The sequence below is a fragment of the Eulemur rufifrons genome, unplaced genomic scaffold (genome assembly GCF_041146395.1).
Source record: "Eulemur rufifrons isolate Redbay unplaced genomic scaffold, OSU_ERuf_1 scaffold_81, whole genome shotgun sequence".
NCBI classification, from domain to species: Eukaryota; Metazoa; Chordata; class Mammalia; order Primates; family Lemuridae; genus Eulemur; species Eulemur rufifrons.
Window position 1 is genome coordinate 571,331 of NW_027182863.1, and position 26,435 is coordinate 597,765.

Here is a 26,435-nt window from a genome sequence, read left to right on the forward strand (position 1 = left end):
AGGACCGCCCAGGGAGGAGGGAGGCCCAGGGAGGAGGACCGCCCAGCCGCGTGGGCGCCGGGGTGGGCAGCAGGGACCGTCCCCCCTCCAGAGTCCTGGGCCTCGTCTTCCCCACAGCGTCCTTTCCGGCGCCGCAGCCTGAGTCGCGCTCCTGCCCAGAACCGGCGTCCCCGGGCGTTCCCGCCGCGCGCACAGAGCTCGCTCTGCGGGGCCTGGAGCCCCGCCCCCACCCCGGCCGCCGCTTCCCTGCGCGCATGCTCCGCAGCGCGGCTCCCGGAGGCGGAGTGCGAGGGCCGCGGGGCACGCCCACATCCGCCGTCCGAGCCCATCCAAGGCCGGGTCACGGCTGACTGACAGCCACCGGCAGGAGCCCCGGATCCGGATTGGACACTCCTGCCCCTGGGGGCGGGCCTAGGAGGGCGGAATCGGGAAGCGCAAAGCACGCACGTGCCGCCCACGCCGGAAGGCGGGTCGGCGGGCTGGGGGCGCGGCATGGCGGCGCGCCGGCGACACGGTAGGCGCGGGCCCGGGGCTGGGGCAGGGTCGGCGGGCTGGGGGCGCGGCATGGCGGCGCGCCGGCGACACGGTAGGCGCGGGCCCGGGGTTCGGGCAGGGACGGGGGGCCGGGGGCGCGTCCACGCAGACCTCGGGTCCCGCTCTTGGCCCCGGGTCCGGTGCTGACTCCACACCCCACCTCAGACCTGGCTCACGTCCCGCCAAATGGCCGCGGACCCGCCCGTGGCTTGGCTGAGCAGCCCTCGGGAGTGGTGGGGGGTGCGCAGCTCTCAGGGGTCGCAGGCGCCGTCCAGGGTGGGCCTGCAGCCAGCAACGTCCCCAGAAAGAGCAACAGGGACCTCTGAGCCCCAGTTCCTGTGTCTGAGCAGCGGAGACAACGCTGTTCACCTGTGGTGCCCGGAACTTGGGGACACGTACTAGTGTGCGGCGGTGACAGTCGGCCTCCAGGGCAGGAGAGGGGACGGAACCGGGCGCCGGGCCCTGCCTGGAGTGGGCGCTGCAGCCCGCCGCGAAACCCGCCGCCCCAGCAAAGTGGCAGTGATAGTGTTTTTGCCCTTGGAAATAAAAAGCCAGTGGCAACTATATAGTTAAAACAAACATTTAACTAAAGAAAAGAAAAAGAAACTAATTTCTCAACAAGGCAGAATATGCAGAAAAATACAGTTGCAACTATATGTCTTACTTTTAGAAAAACACCCTTGGGGCCTCTTCCCCTCACCCACCTACGGGGCTTCAAAAAACAGGTCGCCTCACAGGCTGAAAATGACCCAATGGTTTTGAAACACTCAGATGTTCCGCTGCAGCGTGGACATTAGCTATTTTAGTGACACCGCGACGCCCTCCTGTAGTACCGCCCGGGGGTAGGGCTGATGCGGCCTGTTCACGCAGTGTGCAGTGAGCTGGGGCGGTAGTGTTCCTCCCTGGCTGGTGTTAACTCGGTGCTCAGGTGAGCTGGGGCAGTGGTGTTCCTCCCTGGCTGGTGTTAACTCGGTGCTCAGGTGAGCTGGGGCAGTGGTGTTCCTCCCTGGCTGGTGTTAACTCGGTGCTGAGGTGAGCTGGGGCAGTGGTGTTCCTCCCTGGCTGGTGTTAACTGGTTGCTCAGGTGAGCTGGGGCGGTGGTGTTCCTCCCTGCCTGGTGTTAACTGGTTGCTCAGGTGAGCTGGGGCAGTGGTGTTCCTCCCTGGCTGGTGTTAACTCGGTGCTCAGGTGACCTGGGACAGTGGTGTTCCTCCCTGGCTGGTGTTAACTCGGTGCTCAGGTGAGCTGGGGCAGTGGTGTTCCTCCCTGGCTGGTGTTACCTAGGTGTTCAGGTGAACTGAGTCAGTGGTGTTCCTCCCTGGCTGAGGTTAACTCGGTGCTCAGGTGAGCTGGGGCAGTAGTGTTCCTCCCTGGCTGGTGTTAACTCGGTGCTCAGGTGAACTGAGTCAGTGGTGTTCTTACCTGGCTGGTGTTAACTCGGTGCTCAGGTGAACTGAGTCAGTGGTGTTCCTCCCTGGCTGGTGTTAACTGGGTGCTGAAGTGAGCTGGGGCAGTGGTGTTCCTCCCTGGCTGGTGTTAACTCGGTGCTCAGGTGACCTGGGACAGTGGTGTTCCTCCCTGGCTGGTGTTAACTCCGTGCTGAGGTGAGCTGGGGCGGTGGTGTTCCTCCCTGGCTGGTGTTAACTCGGTGCTGAGGTGAGCTGGGGCAGTGGTGTTCCTCCCTGGCTGGTGTTAACTCCGTGCTGAGGTGAGCTGGGGCAGTGGTGTTCCTCCCTGGCTGGTGTTAACTGGTTGCTCAGGTGAGCTGGGGCGGTGGTGTTCCTCCCTGCCTGGTGTTAACTGGTTGCTCAGGTGAGCTGGGGCAGTGGTGTTCCTCCCTGGCTGGTGTTAACTCGGTGCTGAGGTGAGCTGGGGCAGTGGTGTTCCTCCCTGGCTGGTGTTACCTAGGTGTTCAGGTGAACTGAGTCAGTGGTGTTCCTCCCTGGCTGAGGTTAACTCGGTGCTCAGGTGAGCTGGGGCAGTGGTGTTCCTCCCTGGCTGGTGTTAACTCGGTGCTCAGGTGAACTGAGTCAGTGGTGTTCTTACCTGGCTGGTGTTAACTCGGTGCTCAGGTGAACTGAGTCAGTGGTGTTCCTCCCTGGCTGGTGTTAACTGGGTGCTGAAGTGAGCTGGGGCAGTGGTGTTCCTCCCTGGCTGGTGTTAACTCGGTGCTCAGGTGACCTGGGACAGTGGTGTTCCTCCCTGGCTGGTGTTAACTCGGTGCTGAGGTGAGCTGGGGCAGTGGTGTTCCTCCCTGGCTGGTGTTAACTCCGTGCTCAGGTGAGCTGGGGCAGTGGTGTTCCTCCCTGGCTGGTGTTAACTCGGTGCTCAGGTGACCTGGGACAGTGGTGTTCCTCCCTGGCTGGTGTTAACTCGGTGCTCAGGTGAGCTGGGGCAGTGGTGTTCCTCCCTGGCTGGTGTTAACTCGGTGCTCAGGTGACCTGGGACAGTGGTGTTCCTCCCTGGCTGGTGTTAACTCGGTGCTCAGGTGAGCTGGGACAGTGGTGTTCCTCCCTGGCTGGTGTTAACTCGGTGCTCAGGTGAGCTGGGGCAGTGGTGTTCCTCCTTGGCTGGTGTTAACTCGGTGCTCAGGTGAGCTGGGACAGTGGTGTTCCTCCCTGGCTGGTGTTAACTCGGTGCTCAGGTGAGCTGGGGCAGTGGTGTTCCTCCCTGGCTGGTGTTAACTCGGTGCTCAGGTGACCTCGGACAGTGGTGTTCCTCCCTGGCTGGTGTTAACTCGGTGCTCAGGTGAGCTGGGACAGTGGTGTTCCTCCCTGGCTGGTGTTAACTCGGTGCTCAGGTGACCTGGGACAGTGGTGTTCCTCCCTGGCTGGTGTTAACTCGGTGCTGAGGTGAGCTGGGACAGTGGTGTTCCTCCCTGGCTGGTGTTAACTGGGTGCTGAGGTGACCTGGGGCAGTGGTGTTCCTCCCTGGCTGGTGTTAACTCGGTGCTCAGGTGACCTGGGACAGTGGTGTTCCTCCCTGGCTGGTGTTAACTCGGTGCTCAGGTGAGCTGGGGCAGTGGTGTTCCTCCCTGGCTGGTGTTAACTCGGTGCTCAGGTGACCTGGGACAGTGGTGTTCCTCCCTGGCTGGTGTTAACTCCGTGCTGAGGTGAGCTGGGGCAGTGGTGTTCCTCCTTGTCTGGTGTTAACTCGGTGCTGAGGTGAGCTGGGGCAGTGGTGTTCCTCCTTGTCTGGTGTTAACTCGGTGCTGAGGTGAGCTGGGGCAGTGGTGTTCCTCCCTGGCTGGTGTTAACTCGGTGCTCAGGTGAGCTGGGGCAGTGGTGTTCCTCCCTGGCTCGTGTTAACTCGGTGCTGAAGTGAGCTGGGGCAGTGGTGTTCCTCCCTGGCTGGTGTTAACTCGGTGCTGAGGTGAGCTGGGACAGTGGTGTTCCTCCCTGGCTGGTGTTAACTCGGTGCTGAGGTGAGCTGGGGCAGTGGTGTTCCTCCCTGGCTGGTGTTAACTCGGTGCTGAGGTGAGCTGGGGCAGTGGTGTTCCTCCCTGGCTGGTGTTAACTCGGTGCTGAGGTGACCTGGGGCAGTGGTGTCCCTCCCTGGCTGGTGTTAACTCGGTGCTGAGGTGAGCTGGGGCAGTGGTGTTCCTCCCTGGCTGGTGTTAACTCGGTGCTCAGGTGAGCTGGGGCAGTGGTGTTCCTCCTTGGCTGGTGTTAACTCGGTGCTGAGGTGAGCTGGGACAGTGGTGTTCCTCCCTGGCTGGTGTTAACTGGGTGCTGAGGTGACCTGGGGCAGTGGTGTTCCTCCCTGGCTGGTGTTAACTCGGTGCTCAGGTGACCTGGGACAGTGGTGTTCCTCCCTGGCTGGTGTTAACTCGGTGCTCAGGTGAGCTGGGGCAGTGGTGTTCCTCCCTGGCTGGTGTTAACTCGGTGCTCAGGTGACCTGGGACAGTGGTGTTCCTCCCTGGCTGGTGTTAACTCCGTGCTGAGGTGAGCTGGGGCAGTGGTGTTCCTCCTTGTCTGGTGTTAACTCGGTGCTGAGGTGAGCTGGGGCAGTGGTGTTCCTCCTTGTCTGGTGTTAACTCGGTGCTGAGGTGAGCTGGGGCAGTGGTGTTCCTCCCTGGCTGGTGTTAACTCGGTGCTCAGGTGAGCTGGGGCAGTGGTGTTCCTCCCTGGCTCGTGTTAACTCGGTGCTGAAGTGAGCTGGGGCAGTGGTGTTCCTCCCTGGCTGGTGTTAACTCGGTGCTGAGGTGAGCTGGGACAGTGGTGTTCCTCCCTGGCTGGTGTTAACTCGGTGCTGAGGTGAGCTGGGGCAGTGGTGTTCCTCCCTGGCTGGTGTTAACTCGGTGCTGAGGTGAGCTGGGGCAGTGGTGTTCCTCCCTGGCTGGTGTTAACTCGGTGCTGAGGTGACCTGGGGCAGTGGTGTCCCTCCCTGGCTGGTGTTAACTCGGTGCTGAGGTGAGCTGGGGCAGTGGTGTTCCTCCCTGGCTGGTGTTAACTCGGTGCTCAGGTGAGCTGGGGCAGTGGTGTTCCTCCTTGGCTGGTGTTAACTCGGTGCTGAGGTGAGCTGGGACAGTGGTGTTCCTCCCTGGCTGGTGTTAACTCGGTGCTCAGGTGAGCTGGGGCAGTGGTGTTCCTCCTTGGCTGGTGTTAACTCGGTGCTGAGGTGAGCTGGGGCAGTGGTGTTCCTCCTTGGCTGGTGTTAACTCGGTGCTGAGGTGAGCTGGGGCAGTGGTGTCCCTCCCTGGCTGGTGTTAACTCGGTGCTGAGGTGAGCTGGGACAGTGGTGTTCCTCCCTGGCTGGTGTTAACTCGGTGCTGAGGTGAGCTGGGACAGTGGTGTTCCTCCCTGGCTGGTGTTAACTCGGTGCTGAGGTGAGCTGGGGCAGTGGTGTTCCTCCCTGGCTGGTGTTAACTCGGTGCTGAGGTGAGCTGGGGCAGTGGTGTTCCTCCCTGGCTGGTGTTAACTCGGTGCTGAAGTGAGCTGGGGCAGTGGTGTTCCTCCCTGGCTGGTGTTAACTCGGTGCTGAGGTGAGCTGGGACAGTGGTGTTCCTCCCTGGCTGGTGTTAACTCGGTGCTCAGGTGAGCTGGGGCAGTGGTGTTCCTCCCTGGCTGGTGTTAACTCGGTGCTGAGGTGAGCTGGGGCAGTGGTGTTCCTCCCTGGCTGGTGTTAACTCGGTGCTGAGGTGAGCTGGGACAGTGGTGTTCCTCCCTGGCTGGTGTTAACTCGGTGCTCAGGTGAGCTGGGGCAGTGGTGTTCCTCCCTGGCTGGTGTTAACTCGGTGCTGAGGTGAGCTGGGGCAGTGGTGTTCCTCCGTGGCTGGTGTTAACTCGGTGCTGAGGTGAGCTGGGACAGTGGTGTTCCTCCCTGGCTGGTGTTAACTCGGTGCTGAGGTGAGCTGGGGCAGTGGTGTTCCTCCCTGGCTGGTGTTAACTCGGTGCTGAGGTGAGCTGGGGCAGTGGTGTTCCTCCCTGGCTGGTGTTAACTCGGTGCTCAGGTGAGCTGGGGCAGTGGTGTTCCTCCCTGGCTGGTGTTAACTCCGTGCTGAGGTGACCTGGGACAGTGGTGTTCCTCCCTGGCTGGTGTTAACTCCGTGCTGAGGTGAGCTGGGACAGTGGTGTTCCTCCCTGGCTGGTGTTAACTCGGTGCTCAGGTGAGCTGGGGCAGTGGTGTTCCTCCTTGGCTGGTGTTAACTCGGTGCTCAGGTGAGCTGGGGCAGTGGTGTTCCTCCCTGTCTGGTGTTAACTCGGTGCTGAGGTGAGCTGGGGCAGTGGTGTTCCTCCCTGGCTGGTGTTAACTCGGTGCTGAGGTGAGCTGGGGCAGTGGTGTTCCTCCCTGGCTGGTGTTAACTCGGTGCTCAGGTGAGCTGGGGCAGTGGTGTTCCTCCTTGGCTGGTGTTAACTCGGTGCTGAGGTGAGCTGGGACAGTGGTGTTCCTCCCTGGCTGGTGTTAACTCGGTGCTGAGGTGACCTGGGGCAGTGGTGTCCCTCCCTGGCTGGTGTTAACTCGGTGCTGAGGTGAGCTGGGACAGTGGTGTTCCTCCCTGGCTGGTGTTAACTCGGTGCTGAGGTGAGCTGGGACAGTGGTGTTCCTCCCTGGCTGGTGTTAACTCGGTGCTGAGGTGAGCTGGGGCAGTGGTGTTCCTCCCTGGCTGGTGTTAACTCGGTGCTGAGGTGAGCTGGGGCAGTGGTGTTCCTCCCTGGCTGGTGTTAACTCGGTGCTGAAGTGAGCTGGGGCAGTGGTGTTCCTCCCTGGCTGGTGTTAACTCGGTGCTGAGGTGAGCTGGGACAGTGGTGTTCCTCCCTGGCTGGTGTTAACTCGGTGCTCAGGTGAGCTGGGGCAGTGGTGTTCCTCCCTGGCTGGTGTTAACTCGGTGCTGAGGTGAGCTGGGGCAGTGGTGTTCCTCCCTGGCTGGTGTTAACTCGGTGCTGAGGTGAGCTGGGGCAGTGGTGTTCCTCCCTGGCTGGTGTTAACTCGGTGCTGAGGTGAGCTGGGGCAGTGGTGTTCCTCCCTGGCTGGTGTTAACTCGGTGCTGAGGTGAGCTGGGACAGTGGTGTTCCTCCCTGGCTGGTGTTAACTCGGTGCTGAGGTGAGCTGGGGCAGTGGTGTTCCTCCCTGGCTGGTGTTAACTCGGTGCTGAGGTGAGCTGGGACAGTGGTGTTCCTCCCTGGCTAGTGTTAACTCGGTGCTCAGGTGAGCTGGGGCAGTGGTGTTCCTCCCTGGCTGGTGTTAACTCGGTGCTGAGGTGAGCTGGGGCAGTGGTGTTCCTCCCTGGCTGGTGTTAACTCGGTGCTGAGGTGAGCTGGGGCAGTGGTGTTCCTCCCTGGCTGGTGTTAACTCGGTGCTGAGGTGAGCTGGGGCAGTGGTGTTCCTCCCTGGCTGGTGTTAACTCGGTGCTGAGGTGAGCTGGGGCAGTGGTGTTCCTCCCTGGCTGGTGTTAACTCGGTGCTGAGGTGAGCTGGGACAGTGGTGTTGCTCCCTGGCTGGTGTTAACTCGGTGCTCAGGTGAGCTGGGGCAGTGGTGTTCCTCCCTGGCTGGTGTTAACTCGGTGCTGAGGTGAGCTGGGGCAGTGGTGTTCCTCCCTGGCTGGTGTTAACTCGGTGCTGAGGTGAGCTGGGGCAGTGGTGTTCCTCCCTGGCTGGTGTTAACTCGGTGCTGAGGTGAGCTGGGGCAGTGGTGTTCCTCCCTGGCTGGTGTTAACTCGGTGCTCAGGTGAGCTGGGACAGTGGTGTTCCTCCCTGGCTGGTGTTAACTCGGTGCTGAGGTGAGCTGGGACAGTGGTGTTCCTCCCTGGCTGGTGTTAACTCGGTGCTGAAGTGAGCTGGGGCAGTGGTGTTCCTCCCTGGCTGGTGTTAACTCGGTGCTGAGGTGAGCTGGGGCAGTGGTGTTCCTCCCTGGCTGGTGTTAACTCGGTGCTGAAGTGAGCTGGGGCAGTGGTGTTCCTCCCTGGCTGGTGTTAACTCGGTGCTGAGGTGAGCTGGGACAGTGGTGTTCCTCCCTGGCTGGTGTTAACTCGGTGCTGAAGTGAGCTGGGGCAGTGGTGTTCCTCCCTGGCTGGTGTTAACTCGGTGCTGAGGTGAGCTGGGGCAGTGGTGTTCCTCCCTGGCTGGTGTTAACTCGGTGCTGAGGTGAGCTGGGGCAGTGGTGTTCCTCCCTGGCTGGTGTTAACTCGGTGCTGAGGTGAGCTGGGGCAGTGGTGTTCCTCCCTGGCTGGTGTTAACTCGGTGCTGAGGTGAGCTGGGGCAGTGGTGTTCCTCCCTGGCTGGTGTTAACTCGGTGCTGAGGTGAGCTGGGGCAGTGGTGTTCCTCCCTGGCTGGTGTTAACTCGGTGCTGAGGTGAGCTGGGGCAGTGGTGTTCCTCCCTGGCTGGTGTTAACTCGGTGCTGAGGTGACCTGGGGCAGTGGTGTTCCTCCCTGGCTGGTGTTAACTCGGTGCTGAGGTGACCTGGGGCAGTGGTGTCCCTCCCTGGCTGGTGTTAACTCGGTGCTGAGGTGAGCTGGGACAGTGGTGTTCCTCCCTGGCTGGTGTTAACTCGGTGCTCAGGTGAGCTGGGGCAGTGGTGTCCCTCCCTGGCTGGTGTTAACTCGGTGCTGAGGTGAGCTGGGACAGTGGTGTTCCTCCCTGGCTGGTGTTAACTCGGTGCTCAGGTGAGCTGGGGCAGTGGTGTTCCTCCTTGGCTGGTGTTAACTCGGTGCTCAGGTGAGCTGGGACAGTGGTGTTCCTCCCTGGCTGGTGTTAACTCCGTGCTGCGGTGAGCTGGGGCAGTGGTGTTCCTCCCTGGCTGGTGTTAACTCGGTGCTGAGGTGAGCTGGGGCAGTGGTGTTCCTCCCTGGCTGGTGTTAACTCCGTGCTGCGGTGAGCTGGGGCAGTGGTGTTCCTCCCTGGCTGGTGTTAACTCGGTGCTGAAGTGAGCTGGGGCAGTGGTGTTCCTCCCTGGCTGGTGTTAACTCGGTGCTGAAGTGAGCTGGGGCAGTGGTGTTCCTCCCTGGCTGGTGTTAACTCCGTGCTGCGGTGAGCTGGGGCAGTGGTGTCCCTCCCTGGCTGGTGTTAACTCGGTACTGAGGTGAGCTGGGGCAGTGGTGTTCCTCCCTGGCTGGTGTTAACTCGGTGCTTAGGTGACCTGGGGCAGTGGTGTTCCTCCCTGGGGGAGAGCTGTCTCCTGCGTTCCTGGTTGGTGACACCACTCTGCAGTCTGTCTTGTCACATCCTTTCAAGTGCTTGTCACTCTTCAGAGGCTCACATTAAATGCTGTTTCCCGTGACATACTGAGGCATCTGTGGTGTGTGTGCCTGGTCAGCTTTACAAAGGCTTTGTCTACTCAGTAAATTTAAATGAGTGAAAGTTTTTGATTGTTTTGGTCTGTCCCTAGACAGTGTCCCTGGAAACTGCCTGCTTTTCCCATTGGGTATGTGACAGAGTTGTCAAGTAAAGGTTGTGTGACATTGTGTTAGGAAGGAGGGTTAACAGATCCTAAACGTATAACACGCACGTGGGAAACCACATCGGTGTTCTGTGTCTTGTCCAGGGTCACCTGAGGGGGCGGCGCTGGGCTCTGAGGGAGGTGTAGGGGTCCTAGCTGGAATAGAACGTCTCAGCGCTCACACTCTGTTCGAGCCTGAAGCCAGGTCTGTCTGCAGGAGTCTCCGGCCGGTGGCCTGTGACGGGTGGCACTCAGGGGAACAGGGTCGGTGCAGGAGTGAGGCCTGGTGGGGGTCTGCACTGACAGCCCACAGGGTCTGGCCACGCCCAGAGCGTCAGGTCCCAGAGTGGTGGGGACGGGCCGAGGGTGCGTTCAGCTTGTGGCAGAGACGGCAGCGGAGCTGTCCCTTCCTGAGCAGACCACACGCTGAGCTCTGACAGGACGTCCTGGCGTTCGTTCCTGGGTCGTCTGCTGAGTGTGTGTCGCGCCGGCTGGGAAGCTCCAGGGTAGCTGGAGGGTGAGCCTGGGCCGGGGCAGGGGTCACTGATAGCGGACGCGTCAAGCACAGACCAGGTGGCACGAGGGGTGGGCTGGTCGTTGGTCTGAAGCAGAGATTCTCAGGTTGGTTGATTTTTCCTGAAAGTAGGTGGTTTCTGCTAGGTGCGTAGCCTGCTGATGCGACAGCTTCCCCCAGGGCAGTCTGTAGCCAAACTCTTCAGGGTTAGTGGGAACAAGGTTTTGCCTTTGACGCAATACTGCTTGTGTAAAAATTTTAAAAGTACACCCCGTTTTACAGTGGAAAGACTTACGTCGGTAGTAGCATCTCGTGGGCCGTGCTTTGCAAGCCTCTGAGAGTTGCCATGCAGTGCTGACCAGTGTGCCTGTGTGTGGTGTGTGCGCATGTGTGTGTGTGTCTGTGTGGTGTGCCTGTGTATATGTGTATGTACGCGTGTGTGCTATGCCTGTGTCTGTGTGGTGTGCCTATGGTGCCTGTGCATGTATGTGTGTGCCGGTGTGGTGTGCCTGTGTATGTGTATATGTACATGTGTGTGTGCTTTGCCTGTGTGTGGTGCGTGCATGTGTGTGGTGTGCAGATACACGTGTGTGTGTGTATCGTCCAGTGCTCCCCGTTGGAGTCTCAGACTGGGGGTGCTGGCTGGGAGACGGGTTTTCCTGCGCACAGCGCGGCACTCCTGGGCACGCAGTGCCTCTGCAGGGCCAGAGCTTTCGAGCTGGTCGCGTCTGTGGGGCTCCGTGCAGTTAGATGGGGAGGGCTGGCCACGCTCACCAGCACGCGTGTTGCCTGGGTCTTCTGCACTCAGGGGCGACAGGCCCCTTCCTTCTGGCGCAGGAGTTGGGTAGTCCGCTCCCTTGCAGAGGTCTTTGAGGGCTGCAGGTGTGCTCAGGAGGTGTTTCCGGAGTGAATGAGTGAGTAGGTGAGTGAGTGAGTGAGTGAAGAAATCAGTGTGGACGGAGGGTCTCGAGTGCTGGCGACGACACGGCAACGGTGTCCGTCCCACCATGGAGGAGCTTCGGGATGGGGGCCTGGGCAGGGCAGGTGTTTGCCTGTCCGAAGACAAACCTGGTCGTGGTGGCGGGAAGGCCAGCCCGTGTGTGCTGTGGGGAGAGTAAGGGCAGTGGGGGAGGGGTGTTCCAGGAGCAGACGCGAGGGGGCCGCTGTGGACGTGGCCCCTCCACACGTGGCAAGAGTGGGGGTTGGTGGTGGCCGGAGAGGGGAGAAGCACGGAGCCCAGGAGAGGCCCGTGATCATCCCGAGGGGGTCCCCTGTCCCCGGCGGCCTATGGCCCAGCACACGGGAGGCCTTGTTCCGGTGCTGGATGGCCACCAAGGTCATGCCCTGTGACCCCCAGTGCCCCATCTGTGAAGTGGGGTGATAGGGGCCGTGCGCTGCCAGGGCTCAATCACGTGTGAGGGCCCAAGGAGCCGCCAGCTGGCCACTGTCACTGGCCCATCCCCTGCATGCAGGAGGAGCCTGGGGGCCCAGGGGCGTCTGCCTGTGAGACCGGGGCAGCAGGTGGGAGACAGGCCTGGCTGAGGGCGAGAGGGGTGAGGTGCCACCCGGGCCAGCACAGGGGGGAGCACAGTTTTGTAAGCAGAGTTGCTCCCTCTGGCTCTGGGCACGGCAGCAGGTGCCGGGGCGCCCCGGGGTCCCTGTGTCCCCCGCGATGTCTGCGCTGAGCCTGACACCCTCCCGTGCAGACGGCCCAGGTCCTGTCCGTGGAAGCCCCTGCGGGGCAGAAGTTCTGTGAGTTCAATCCAAGACCCGTCTGATGAAAACGCAAGTGGGAGTGAACTGGCAAGTACCGGAGTAAAGTTAAGTTTCCCTGCACCTACGATTTTCACAGAGCGGCTCCGCGCACTGCTGCGGGACGCGGAGGGCAGTGCTGGCCCGGCCCTCCCTGGCGAGCGGACATCTCCCAACGCTGAGCGGTTTCCCAGGGCCCCACCGTGGCCAGCCCCGGACACACCTGCTCTCTGCTCGGCGAGTTGCTTCCAGTCCTTACTGGGCGGGTGGCGGCCCCCACCAGTGCAAAGTGTTCGTGAACGTTAGTGATAGAGTACGTGTGCCTAGAAAGCTCCGCAAGGAAAACCACTGGACAAAGTTTGCTTGGAATATTTTAGTTCTTCTTTTCTTTTTAGACAGGGTCTCTCCTGTCGCCCAGGCCGGAGTGCAGTGGCCCCATCACAGCTCGCCGCAGCCTGGAACTCCCGGGCGCCAGCAGCGCGCCCACCTCAGCCTCCCACCCCGCTGGGGCGACAGGTGCTGCCGCACCCAGCTGGCTGCTTTTTCTCCAGTGCTGAAGTTTTGGTAGAGAGTGATAATTTAGTGAATTTCTACTACTTATGTGAGGATACGATGTCTGACTGATCGTGGTTTAAGACTCTGATGGTGTCCCATTTGAGTGATATTTCTGGCCTTACTTGGAGTACTGTTTTTTTTTTTTTAATTAATATTCCAGAAAGCTTGCCAACTCTTGCATAAATCTTAGCTAATTATTTTTCCATTTATAATTCTGTTACAAAACTCATTAAGAATCTTTTATTCATTGAGTTGACATACTATACCAAACATTTCTTCTCATGAAGTGATATAATGCTATTATCAATGTATTCCTTTATCTCCAGATTATGGGCAGAGGTTAAATACTTTGCCTCATTATAGGGGTAAAATGAAAAAGAAAAAAAAAAACAGTGATTATCATTGTCAAGAAAGCTATGGGTAGACCAGCATATGTTCAGAAGGCATTTCAGCATAGTTTTTACTGAAAAGAGAAAATTTAAAATACCAGATTTCCAAAAAATATAACAACCCTAAGAAAATTTAAATTTCAAATGCCTGTTAAAACAAGACAGGCAGATGTCAGGAGGAACAAGGGAATAACTAGAGCTGGTATTTATTGAGACAGGAATTTTTCAGTTTTCTTTCTTTTTTTTTTTTTTTTTGAGACAGAGTCTCACTCTGTTGCCCGGGCTAGAGTGAGTGCCGTGGCGTCAGCCTAGCTCACAGCAACCTCAAACTCCTGGGCTCAAGCGATCCTCCTGCCTCAGCCTCCCGAGTAGCTGGGACTACAGGAATGCGCCACCATGCCTGGCTAATTTTTTGTATATATGTTTTAGTTGGCCAGATAATTTCTTTCTATTTTTAGTAGAGACGGGGTCTCGCTCTTGCTCAGGCTGGTCTCAAACTCCTGACCTCGAGCGATCCACCTGCCTCGGCCTCCCAGAGTGCTGGGATTACAGGCGTGAGCCACCGTGCCCGGCCTTCAGTTTTCTTTAAACTGATGAAATAATTTGTTTTGTTTTTGTGTTGTGGTTTTAGTGAAAATATTCTGGGAGATTTTCTCCAATGCAACAGGCTGGGTAAGGAGGGAAAATCAAACTTGCCCGGTGACACTTCCTACTAACGGTCATTTCTGGTCTTATTTTCAGTAGCATTTTTCATTTAAATATGACTTTTTTAAAGCCTGCCAACTCTTGCTTCAAAGTCTAAGCACTTTTCCATATGTAGGTCTATCCGGTGAAGACGCTAAAAGGAATGTCGTAAACCTGTCTTTCTGTTATTTTCTCTCGACGGGGAGCATCAGGTGTCTGATTGGAAAGCTCCATTTTTAATAGTCAGTGAATTCCCACAGGCTCGTGGCCCTATCGGCCTTGCGCTTCTCTCGTGAGCTCTTTTGGACTTTTTGTCCTCGTGTCCCCAGATGAGCTGCACACGTGTTTTTCTCTGAAAGTTGCACTTTTCCAAGAGACACTCGATGATAGGGATGATAAAAGTTTTGAAGTTTTTGGTCAGAGTATCACAAATGGGCTGTTATTTCTAATCTCTCCCATCACCAACAATCTTTCTCGTCCCCACTTGTTAGATTTTAGGTCAAATAACACGTTGTGGAAGAGTTTAGGACTGGACAGGTTCACCACCAGCGATCAAACGTTCTGCCCTAAAAAGGGTTCATGTACTTAGTTTTCATAGGTGTCTAATTTCCAAAGACTGCTTTACTGAAAGATTTTTTTTTGGTTTACGTCTTTCAGTTGAAACAGCAAGTCTGGGCAGCAGTCCTTTCTGAAAACTGCACCAAGATGACTTAATTCCCCCGTGCAAGGAGCCTTCGTTTTGTTTGATGTTGCAGCATATTAATCTTGGAGGATTCCCCCACGCTGGCCTTCTGTTACTGTCTGTCATTTCCCACTTCTGATTGCCTGGCCTGCTTGGAAATCGAGTTTGTCTTCCTGCAGGCTGGTTTTTTTTCGATTGACATTAAACACCCATCCCTGCCTTTTTATTTTCCGGTGATTGCTTTTTGGCAGATGCTAGAGCTTCAAGTTGAAACCCGCTCCTGCTGCTGGAAGAGGAGCACATTGATGAGGTGTGGGAAAAACGAGAAGCGAGGTGGCCTCGGGTTTCTTGGGGGGGAGGGGGCGTTGGCATGTGCCGTGACCACTAAGCTCTTTTTATTAATATCTGGCCCGAGTGACACCTCGGAGCACTGGGGAGTTTGTCCCGCTCCGTTTCACCAGCTGTGTTGGGTGGGTTTTTTTGTTTTGTTTTTAACACTTCACAAATTAAGGAGAAAAGAGACTTTTGACCTTTAACTTGATTTTTTTTTAGCCTACGTCTGTAGTACATAAACAGATACACACACAAAAACACACTAGGTCAAAAAAGCATTTCAACAAACCAAAAATGAGAAACACTTTTTAGAAATTATACTTTACAAGGTTCTGGTTATTCTGGGGGGGGAAAACCCCTTCATTTATGTTCTACTTTTAATATTAATCACAAAGCAGAGTTGGCCCGTCGGAAGACGTCCTGCGTGTCCTGAGTTAAGCCCATGTTTGCGCGAAGCCGTCCGGCGGCTCCCAGGGGACTGACTCCATTGGTGGCCCTAGCGGGTCGTGGCCGCTCATGCGGTTTTGGTCCACAAGAGCGGATTGTTTCTGTGTAAGTAAACACCAGAGCACGCAGAGGACAGAGTCAGAGCCGGTCCTCATCTCCTGACCTATGGCCCGAGGTGCTGTGGCCGCACCCCTGGGCACCCCGGCGCCGTCCACCCCCACAGCCGCAGACTCGCGGGCTCGTCCTGCTCCAGAGGACAGTCCTGCCCATGTTAGACCACGCCGTGCCGCGCCGCGTCCTCCCACCCCGAGGTCTCAAGTGCTGGGGTAAAGTGACGCCAGCGGTGTTAGTAGAAAGTGATTATCGATATTTCAATTCTGCTTTTTCAACTTTGCTCTTTTAAAACTGATTTTAAAAAATTAAAATCACATTATTTTAAAAAATCCTTTATGCTTTACATTGCAGAGCTGAAGGTGTATAGTCATGTATATTTGTCAGCAAAATTATTTTTAGATACGTGGATATTTGGATTAAGTTGGGTTAAGATTTATTAATGTTCTTGTTGAGGACAAAAACTCCCACTTCATAAGGAGATACCCATTTCGACGTCTGAGACCCTCTGTTCTCTGGCCTTTTGTAGTATAGTTTATAAATAATTCGTGGGTCGTGGATAATGTGTCACAGCACCAGCATTTGCCAATATTTAGTTTCAAAGCCTTGGTGGCCAGCTCCTCTCGGAGAGGAACCGTGTACCCCGTGCTCGTTCTTCTGTGGTAGTGAGCAGGGAGCAGTGGGGGCGGGCTCTTGCGCACATTGGTCGCGCAGGACACGTGCGCCCCGGGAGGGACGGGGCGCTAGAGACGGCCTCGGGAGCGTGTGTGCCCCGGGAGGGACGGGGTGCTAGAGACGGCCTCGGGAGCGTGTGTGCCCCGGGAGGGACGGGGCGCTAGAGACGGCCTCGGGAGCGTGTGCGGTGGGAGAAGATGCACGTACGAGGCTTCAAAACACGCCAGCGCATGGTGGGCGTCCCCTCAGCCACTCGGGTTTGCAGGATACTTACACCAGCGTGGCTTAGGGTAACCAAAGGTTTTCTTCCTGTTTAGTGTTTTGGACCGCTGTGCGCACGTTCAAAAGTAAAAAGGAAACTGCCTTTGCCGTGTGGTAGAGGGTGGACGGTGTCGGCGTCTCGACCTTGATGAATCAGCACGCCTGCGTCCACGGTGCCCTTCCCCATCGGCCTCCACGTGACGAAGAACGTCAAGGACTGAACCTTTATGCTCACACTGTGCCTGTGCCGACGTCTGTTTAACAGTGTTAAACCCGCGTTCCTAGGTCCTGCCCGCCGTCCTTGCTAACCGCCCAGCATTCCGGGCGTCGGCTTTGCCCTCTCATGGTGGCCGGGTGGGTGTGGCCGGGTGGGCGTGCGTCCTTTCTCTTCGCACGGGCGTGCTGGCCTTGCCGCTGCTGACGTCTGCGCCGCCTCCATCTGCTCAGGCGTCTTGTTTGTCTTTGTGGATGTCTAAGACCTTCCTGCCCCACGGACGGCTCGTTTGTGCAAAGTGGTTGGCGGCTCTCGAGCAAGGACTGACGTGGTCAGATGCGCTGGCAGGTAACCGTGATGGCCGCGAGCACACCTCGTGCCCGCCTGCTTTCCAGACACCAGGCTCCTTGGGGAAAGGGCTGGATCCAGGTCTGGGGCAGAGGAAGCACAGGGACCCTGTAGCCTCCTGCGGTGCCCGAGAGGGCCTGAGCTGGCAGGAGGGCCAGGCGAGGGCCTGCCCAGGGGCCAGCACTGGGGTGATTTGAGCAGGAAGGTACGTGATAATAGTGCATGTTGTCACCCCTAGAACAAATGAGATGTCCACGAGTCCGTAAATGAACCAGTAATGAGAGGGCAGCTGTCCCGTCAGCAAGTAAGTGGGCGCCGGCCCGTCTGCTGTGCAGCACGTTCCGCCTAATCAACGTGGACGGGGCGAGGGGCCGACACCACCATGGGCCACAGCAGCGTCAGGAGCAGGACCCCCCGCAGATGCTAAAATTAGCAAGTGAATTTGAGGAGGAGGAGGACTTGGTCTCAAAGTGTCTCCCCCAAGGTATTTATTACTTATGAAGGGAAAAGAGCAACTTAGCAGAGAGGAGCCCAGGTGGCGAGCAAGGCTCCCGTCTGCAGAAGGGACACAGGTTGACGTCTGACCCCCAGCGTGGTGCATGAGGACACCCACCTGCGTCACTGTTGCCCAAAGTCAGTGACCCCTGTCTCATCACTGGCAGACGCCAGACAAGCCTAGATTAGGGTGATTCTGCACAGTCGCTGCGGAGGAAGACGGGAGGAAGTGAGGCCTGGGACGTGGTGGGTGTGGCTGGGAGCCGCAGCTGGCGAGGCGTGAGGGCGGTTGGCGCGTGGAAGGGAAGAAGGGGCCGGGCGTTGCGGGTGGCGGGTGTGCTCCGAGGGGCCGGGGGGCTGGGGGCTGAGCCGAGGGCGTGCGCGGTGGGTGACAGTGTTCTTCCTCTGGTTAAAACACACAGCAAACTAAAGTAAACAGGGAAGAAAGTCCACACACCTGTGAAACCGCATCAGTGATGCAGAATTCTTTCCTTGACTGCAGGTGTAGGCACGTCCAGGTCACGCCCTCCTGTGGGCAGCAAGGCAGGAGCCCGTCCCTGCCGGCACTTCCTCCTCGGACCTGGCCGGCCGACCTCTGGCCCCCAGGCGCCTGCGGCCTGACCTTCAGAGGGGGCCCCTGACATCACAGACAGAGAAAGCGGCAGCACAGGTGCCTGGAGTGCACCACCTGGGCAGCACTGCTGTGGCCGGGAACCTGGGACCGCTGGCATGCACCCCAGGGCGCTGGGCCAGCTGCAGGCTGCGCAGTGGGGACGGTGCGCGTGCAGAAGTGTCTGGGGTCCCACAGGGACGGTGTCTGGGTGTCCTCGGGGACGGTGTCTGTGGTCCCACAGGGACAGTGTCTGGGTGTCCTCCGGGACGGTGTCTGGGTGTCCTCAGGGACGGTGTCTGGGTGTCCTCAGGGACGGTGTCTGGGTGTCCTCCGGGACGGTGTCTGGGGTCCTCGGGGACGGTGTCTGTGGTCCCACAGGGACAGTGTCTGGGTGTCCTCCGGGACGGTGTCTGGGGTCCCTCAGGGACGGTGTCTGATGTCCTCAGGGACGGTGTCTGAGTGTCCTCGGGGACGGTGTCTGGGTGTCCTCGGGGACGATGTCTGGGGTCCCACAGGGACGGTATCTGGGTGTCCTCGGGGACGGTATCTGGATGTCCCACGGGGACGGTGTCTGGGTGTCCTCGGGGACGGTATCTGGATGTCCCACGGGGACGGTGTCTGGGGTCCCACGGGGATGGTGTCTGGGTGTCCCACGGGGACTGTGTCTGTGGTCCCACGGGGATGGTGTCTGGGTGTCCTCGGGGACGGTGTCTGGGTGTCCTCGGGGACAGTGTCTGGGTGTCCCTCAAGAATGGTGTCTGTGGTCCCACAGGGACAGCATCTGGGGGTCCCCTAGGGATGGTGTCTAGGTCCTCTGGTGGGCAGTGTTGGGGTCCCTAAGGTCAGAGGCCAGGAGTCCTATGGGGACTGTGTCTGGTTGTCCCTTGGGAGGCAGTTCTGGGGATCCTAGAGGCTGCACCCCATGAGGGGCCTACGAGCTTGGCTCTCAGGTGGTATTGCTGGGGCGTTTTTGTGTTTCTAAAAATAAAAGATTTATAAAAATTGCCATAAATCATTACTTTTGTTTCTTTTCTTTCTTCATTGTGTACCCTGATAGTGTTTGTCGAAAAGGTGCTGCAGAGACTTTTTCCTGCCGTTCCAAGTGGCCAAGAGAAGAGGGAGCTGCAGACTCCGACTGCCCATAACCCGCCCAGGGATGTGTCCACTGAAGACGTGTCCCGTGAGGACGTGTCCCGTGAGGACGTGTCCCATGAGGACGTGTCCCGTGAGGACGCGTCTCATGAGGACGTGAGAGCCAAGCCTGTGCAGCCTCCGACAGGTGGGTGTTTTCAGGTGTGGCTGGATCACAGGTGCTCGGTTTGGCTCTGCCATCTGCCCCCACTCTCGGGAGTGTGTCCCCTGGGCCGTGGCTTCTGCCTGCTCTCCCAGGCTTGCCCAGGTCCTCACAGCACGTGGCAGGTGCATGGCACTGTGCACGCCGACACTGGTGGGGCCACGATGAGACCCAGGAGCCCTCAGCCACAGCCGGGCTAGAGCACAGCTTTCTGCTGGGCGTTTACGTTGTTGCCCTCTGGCCATGGCAGTGTATCCTGTCCTACTGATAACGTTGTATCCCGCCACGTTGATACATTTGTATCCCATCCTATTGATATGTTGTATCCCCTCATGTTGATACATTGTAGCCCATCATGTTGCTACATTGTGTCCCTTCATGTTGATAAGTTTATCCCATCATGTTAAATACATTGTGTCCCATTATGTTGAAACGTATCCCACTGTTTTGCTGTCCTACAATGTTTACCCATTCTACTGCTCTGTGTGTCTTGATTGTGTGTAGTTCTGCACCATAAGGAATAAGTCACCAGGTACCTTGTATAAGGTTTTGTTAGTGAATGTGTTTTTCTACCCTTGGGTAAAAACTGAGGAGAATTACCAGGTCATAGCGTGGATGGATTTTTACCAGTGAGTGCGTCCATCGCACGCTCCCGTGTTTGACTTTGGCAGTCTTTGTCTATCGTAGCCCTTCGTGTGCATATAAAGTCGTAACTCAGTGTGGTTTCGATTCCCTACTGACTGTGCTTTGATAACCTTTAAGTTTGTGCTTACTGACCATTGTGTCTCTTCTCTTAAGTGTCTAAGCCTTTTGCCCATTTAAAACAAGTGGATTATTTGTCGTTTTATTATCAACTCTAAAAGCTATTTACATAGTTTGGACACAAGTCCTTTGCCATATTAATTACCAAAAGTATTTTTCCCAGTCTTCTGTGGTTGCCTATTTATTTTTTTATTACAGTATTTTGAAGAGCAGAAAATTTTAATTTTGATGAAGTATGTATTTAAATAATCATAGATTGTTCCTGCTTCCTGGCTGGACATGTAGCTGACTCGCTCTTCTGGCAAAATACATGGCGTATTAAAATCAGTATTTATGAGAGAGGCTAGATTCTGTTGAGGTATTTGATTTCATGTCTTTAATGAATTTAGTTGGAGAAACACTAATATAATCAGGCAAATAACTGTCTGATTGCATTACGTAACATTGGCCAGTTCACGCTGTTTTCCTTTTTTCTTTCAGATGCGGACACCGAGGTCCCACCTGGGAGGCGGGTCTACACCGTGAGTCTGCCTCCAGAGGGGTACGTTCCCTGCGCGCCAGAGCCTGAGAGCTGTCCCACCTCTGAGAACGTCTCCAGCAGTGAAGACTTAGAAGGTAAGAGGTGGGGGAGGGAAGGTGAACACCTTTGCAGACACATGGTCGTCTCCCAGGTTTCCAGCATTTACGTTAACTGCGTCCGGGTTTGTAGTTGGGTGCAGGTGCAGCCACCGCCCTTCCGTCAGCCTCGGGGTGCGCAGCCAGTGGACACGGGCAGAGTCTAGAGTCTTGTAATGACAGGAGATGTGAAGTGGGAATGTGATGATGGCCACGTCTGTTCATGCGCTAGAAGTGTGGGATTAAATACAGCAAAACGTTAATGGCATTTGTCTTGGTTTGGTAGAACTTGTTTTTCTTGATTTTCCAAGCTTTTTAAAATTTCCGAGATTGTATATCAATTTTGTAATCCAGGGAATAATTTATTTTGTATCTCTTAGGAAAAAACTGAATTAGTTTAACTGCTCTTGCTGGTGACTGTCTCAGGAATGAGGAAAAAGGGTTGAGGACGGTTCCCGTGGGGCGGAAGAAGTGATGCTGCAGGTTGAGTTTTACCTGAGGGTGAAAGGGTGGTTTTCCCCATACGTTGACTGTTTGAAAACTTCCTCTAGAGAAATTTAGAATTTTCAAATACAAATTTTCCGCAGGTAATTTTTAACAAGTATGAACTAAGAAACTCTATACTGTAAACCTTAATTAATTTACGTGTCAAGAAAATCTGGTTTTCTCCTACGTTGATCTTTCCGGCTTCCTGATTAAAGGATCAGAAACCATCAAACCCAAAATGGAGAGCCAGCCAGGTGTTTAGGAAAAGCTCAGTTTCCTCTCTGCTCTCACACACACGGAAGGCGTCTGAGACCAAGTGTGGGGTCTCTCCCGCCAGCCGGCAGTGACAGTTCTGCAGTGACAGACGCCAGCGTTTCCTTGGTCCCCAAGATTCCTAGACCCCAGTTGGGCCTCCAGAGCTTCCTCGAGGCTTTCAACTGGCTTCGAGTTGTGGACCCTTCGAACCCCCACTTTGGGCTCAATTAATCTGCTGGAGCGGCTCACAGAACTCAGGACACGTTTAGTGGATTGTCAGAAAGGAGGAGGGGTGCCCAGGCGAGGTGCAGAGGAGGGCAAGGAGCCCTGGAACCCGTCCTCTGGGTTGTCAGGCACATGTGACTGTCCTCAGGGCGTGGGGCAGGGCCCTGCCAGGACCTGCAGTCTGGAAGGCCAGGGAGGTTATGGTCCTGCCTCGGCCCCCAGGCCTGCAGCGCCCAGCATTGAAACCAGGGCTGTGTGAGTCGTGAGATGTGTGACTCTCCTCGCACCACACTCAGGAATGATGCTTTCGCTTCCAAGCCCTATTGAAAATCTTTGAAACACAATTATTAGATAGATTATTTAACTAGAAAATTTAATTGTGTTCTTATGAAGACAAATTACTTTGGTGAATGTAATTCATTGTATTCTTAATGTGTTTAATAAGAAAATATGCTGGGCTTGTTCACATGCCGTTGCGCATGGCCGGCTCTCGCGTGCCGTTGCCCGCGGCCGGCTCTCGCGTGCCGTTGTCCGCGGCTGGCTCTCGCGTGCTGGTACCTTCTCCATGCCAGGTCTCCTGCGCGGAAGGTGACTGCTCCGTCTGGGCCGAGGCCTCCCGGACCAGGGCCCTCCTGGCTGGGTGTTCTCTCTGCAAGGCCACGTCTGTGAGACCCCGATGCTCACGTTGCTAAATGTGCATCATCTGCATGTGTTATTACAAAGTATCGTCCTGAATTGTAGGCAAACGGCAGACTATTGAAGTAATTTGATTCATCGTATTATTGCATTTTTTTTTTTTTTTTTTTTTTTTTTTGAGACAGAGTCTCACTCTGTTGCCCAGGCTAGAGTGAGTGCCGTGGCATCAGCCTAGCTCACAGCAACCTCAAACTCCTGAGCTCAAGCAATCCTCCTGTCTCAGCCTCCCGAGTAGCTGGGACTACAGGCATGCGCCACCATGCCCGGCTAATTTTTTCTATATATATTTTTAGCTGTCCATATGATTTCTTTCTATTTTTAGTAGAGGTGGGGTCTCGCTCTTGCTCAGGCTGGTCTCGAACTCCTGAGCTCAAACGATCCGCCCACCTCGGCCTCCCAGAGTGCTAGGATTACAGGCGTGAGCCACCGCGCCCGGCCGGTATTATTGCATTTTAAACATTTGCTTTCATATATATGCTTTAGGTCAACATTACATAGAAGGTACTACTATTTATTTAGCATCCAGAAGACATTGTTAACCTGAGGATAATTATCAGATGCAATTTGTAGCCTCAGCTTTGAATCTAGAATAAAACTCAAATTCCCTCTAAAATACTTAGTATTTCAGTGTAACCCAGTGCAGCTGTGTGGATTAGAAAACTCGGAGGACTGGGCTATTTTTGGTACCTATTTCTACCCTAGCAGTTCCTCGGAATGTAGGAGCCAAGAGTAGCTGAGAGAATTTTGACAAATTGTGATTAGCATGTCTGAAAGGTATGTTTGGGATGGCAGATTTTCAAAAGTCACATTATAAATAGGCCTCTGGTTCCCACATGTGGCTTTTCCGGTGGCTTTTGTGTGCTTGATGTGAGGAGCCGGACTGTGGCCTTTGCTGGGGTCTGGAGCTGGTTGCGGGGCGGTCGCTCTCGCGCCATCCACGGTGCCTTGCCGTGGACCAGGCCTCGTGCCCACGGGGCTGGGGCTTCCAGGGAGCAGAAGAGGATGTGCCGAGGGTTTCATAGTTGTTCAGAGGAAGCTGCAGTGATGTTTGCTCCGTGACTTTGAGCTGATCCAGGCAGGCCAGGCTGCGGCCCCGGTTTCTGCCCTCCCGTCCTGGTTTCTGGGGCATCCTCACCTCCGACAAGGCTTTGAAGGAGCCTTGAGATTGGAACTCCACTTTCACCTGGGTGATGTCAGGTGTTAAGGAAAAGGTGGTTCCGTGACAGTCGATGAGGTGCGTGGGGCGGGCTTTACTCAGGCCTGTAGCGCGGGTGCAGGACCACGGCCCGGGGAGGGACCGGGCTGGACTCCGAGGGCGGCCCGAGCAGGTGCAGGCCGAGGAGCAGGTGGGGTCAGAGGTGGGAGATGCGGGATCTGGCTGAACTCCTGAGGATTCTTGCTGAGGACGGGCCGGGTGGGCCCCTGGGCATGGAGGGGCCCGGCCAGGTCTTGAGGGCAAGCAGTACCGGGCTGGGGTTCTAGGCAAACCCTCTGCGTTCTTGCTAAAGCTGGATTTTGCAAAGACATGCACAGAGGAGCCTGGGGGAGGTTCAGGACCTGGGAAAAGCTCAGCCAAGCAGCGTCCTTCCACCCAGAGATAAGTGCAGCTCAGTTTTTAAGAAATGTTTCTGGCCGGGCGCGGTGGCTCACGCCTGTAATCCTAGCACTCTGGGAGGCCGAGGCGGGTGGATCGCTCGAGGTCAGGAGTTCGAGACCACCCTGAGCAAGAGCGAGACCCCGTCTCTACTAAAAAATAGAAAGACATTATATGGACAACTAAAAAATCTATATAGAAAAAATTAGCCAGGCATGTGGCACATGCCTGTAGTCCCAGCTACTCGGGAGGCTGAGGCAGAAGGATCGCTTGAGCCCAGGAGTCTGAGGTTGCTGTGAGCTAGGCTGACGCCACGACACTCACTCTAGCCTGGGCAACAAAGTGAGACTCTGTCTCAACAACAAAAAAAAAAGAAATGTTTCTGATTTGGCAAGAAACCGAGCAACGAGAAGGGAAACATCACCATAAAGAACCAGGTTTGTCAGAACAGACAGGATCAGCAGTCACATAACAGATGCACCTGTGAAAGTTCACGCTGTCAAGTGGAGAAATGTGGCTTCCCGATTACACTCACGTTTTCCTCCTCCACATCATTGCCCTTGCATTCCTTCTAAAACCAGTCTCCTAGGAAACTTTTCTGCACCCCACATGGGAAAATTATTCTTAAACGTCTTTTTTCTCAGTTGCCAAATACGGTAATCCATTGTGGTACGTCCACTACAATTACAGGCATGTGGTTTTTTTTGTTTGTTTTTGTTTTTTTGTTTTCTGAGGCAGAGTCTCGCTCTGTTGCCCAGACTGCAGTGCCGTGGCATCAGCCTCACTCACAGCAACCTCAAACTCTTGGGCTCAAGTGATCCTTCTGCCTCAGCCTCCCGAGTAGCTGGGGCTACAGGCATGTGCCACCATGCCGGCTAATTTTTTTTTATATGTATATATTTTTAGTTGTCCAGATAATTTCTTTCTATTTTTAGTAGAGACAGGGTCTCGCCCTTGCTCAGGCTGATCTCGAACTCCTGACCTCTAGCCATCCTCCTGCCTCGGCCTCTCAGAGTGCTAGAATTACAGGCATGAGCCACTGCGCCCGGCCTTACAGGCATGTGTTTTAAGTAGAATGTCACTTTTCTCTATGAGCTCAGTAGGGTATTTGTCACAATGTTTTATTGTCTAGAAGCATTAGAGGCTTCAAGATCTAGTGGGCAGCGCTCCAGGGGCTCGGCACGTGGGGACTTGCGGCAGGGAAGTAGGGAGCTGGGGCTGATCTGCTCCTGGGCCCCAGGAGTCTGTGGGAGGGGCTCGGTGGCTTGTGAGACGTGGGGTACAGTCTGGGCACTGCTGCTCACTGTCGCGATTTGGACCCACGTGGTACATGTTGGTGGCGTGTTCCTCTGTGCTGCTGGCAGCACCCCCCGAGTGTGACCGTGCGCGCCCCCGCGTGTGACCGTGCGCCCCCTGCGTGTGATGGTGTGACCGTGCCCCCCCGAGGGTGACCGTGCGCCCCCCGCGTGTGGCTGTGCGCCCCCCGCGTGTGGCCGTGCACCCACCTGCTGACAGAGCTCGTGTAGAGTCCTTTGGATTTTCTGTGTTTTCTCCGTCTGTGGTCAACGTCACTTTCATTTCTGTCCTTCCAGTTCTCGCACATTTTAATCTCTGTCTCACATCTTGCGCTTCCCGGAACCCCGGGCACAGGTGACCACAGGTGGCCACAGCGGGCGTCCCTGTTCCTTCCCGAATGTCAGCGGAAAGTTTCCGCATTTCGCCGCCATGTGTGACGGCGGCTGTGGATTTTCGTAGACTCCTGCAGGGGTTGGATTCTCCTTTCGCTGTCTGGTCTCATCTTACCTTGTGTCTTTCCACACGCTGCTGCCAGAATTGAGCAGACGCTTCGCACCCCTGGAATCGGTTAGTATTTAATCTGGGCTTTCTGTAGCCCAGTCTGTGAGAGCGGTCGGCCTGCGCCTCGCCTTTCTTGCGACCTCCTGGTCAGGTTCTGGGGTGAAGACGATGCAGGCCTCACAGCGGGGACTGTCACCCCCTTTTCTACACTCAGGAGGTGTTTGTGGGGGGGGGTTGGACTTTCCTCAAATGTTTAGTCACAGGTGAATCCATCTAGGCCTGAAGTTCTTTTGTGGGGTTATTTTTAACTAAAGATTCAATTTTTAAAATAGGTATAGGACCATTAAGCTTTCTGTTTTGGCCGGGCGTGGTGGCTCACGCCTGTAATTCTAGCATCTGGGAGGCCGAGGCGGGTGGATCACTTGAGGTCGGGAGTTTGAGACCAGCCTGAGCAAGAGCGAGACCCCATCTCTACAAAAAAAAAATACAAAAATTAGCCGAGTGTGATGGTGGTGCCTATAGTCCCAGCTACTCAGGAGGCTGAGGCGGGAGGATCTCTCCACCCCGAGAGTTGGAGGCTGCAGTGAGCTAGATTGCGCCACTGCGCTCTAGCCTGGGCCACAGAGCAAGACTCTGTCTCATAAAAAAAAAAAAAAAAGTTTTCTATTTTTTCATATGGCTGTTGGGTAAATTGTACTTTCCTCAGAATTCTCCATTTCATACAGGTGGAAGCCGCGGGTTCGCAGTCGTGGGTGCCGCGTGCATCCGGAGAGCACCGAGAACTGGGTTCAGAAAGCAGCAGGGCCGTGTGTAGTCGCTGACACACGCTGGGGGCCGTCCATATGGGGGGGAAGAGATGAGGTTTGACACTTGGGAAAATACTTCATGTATTTGCGGGTGCAAAGCAGGATGCGACTCGGGTCGTGTCTGTGGGGTCTCGGGCTGCACGTGGACCCGCAGCGCCTGGCTCCGACCCGCAGGCCTCTCCTCGCGCAGCGCCTGCTCCGACCCGCAGGCCTCTCCTCGCGCAGTGTGGACATGGCCTCTGGGGGCCGCGTCCTCGGGTTACTGCGGAAACTGGTCTGAAACGCGGAAGCTGCTTGGGAGCAGCACGAGAGAACACGAAGGACACATCTTGTGCGTTCGGGGGGCAAAGTGAAAGCCTGAATACAAGTTACAGGAAAACGGGTTTTATTCGGTGTGATAACATCTTGCCTTTATACAGCG

At 56.0% G+C, this 26,435-nt stretch overlaps 1 protein-coding gene across 2 annotated transcripts in view; it reads left to right on the forward strand.

Annotated features, from left to right (window-relative positions):
- Positions 1–546: 546 nt before the first annotated feature.
- ERICH1 (glutamate rich 1) overlaps positions 547–26,435 on the forward strand; it is a 43,400-nt gene continuing 17,511 nt past the window's right edge. For both annotated transcript variants that reach the window (XM_069464633.1, XM_069464632.1), the window contains exons 1-3: positions 547–586; positions 18,542–18,763; positions 20,021–20,155. In XM_069464633.1, coding sequence (XP_069320734.1) covers positions 565–586; positions 18,542–18,763; positions 20,021–20,155 — 379 coding nt within the window. In that variant the 5' untranslated portion in view covers positions 547–564. The remainder of the gene's footprint in view (positions 587–18,541; positions 18,764–20,020; positions 20,156–26,435) is intronic.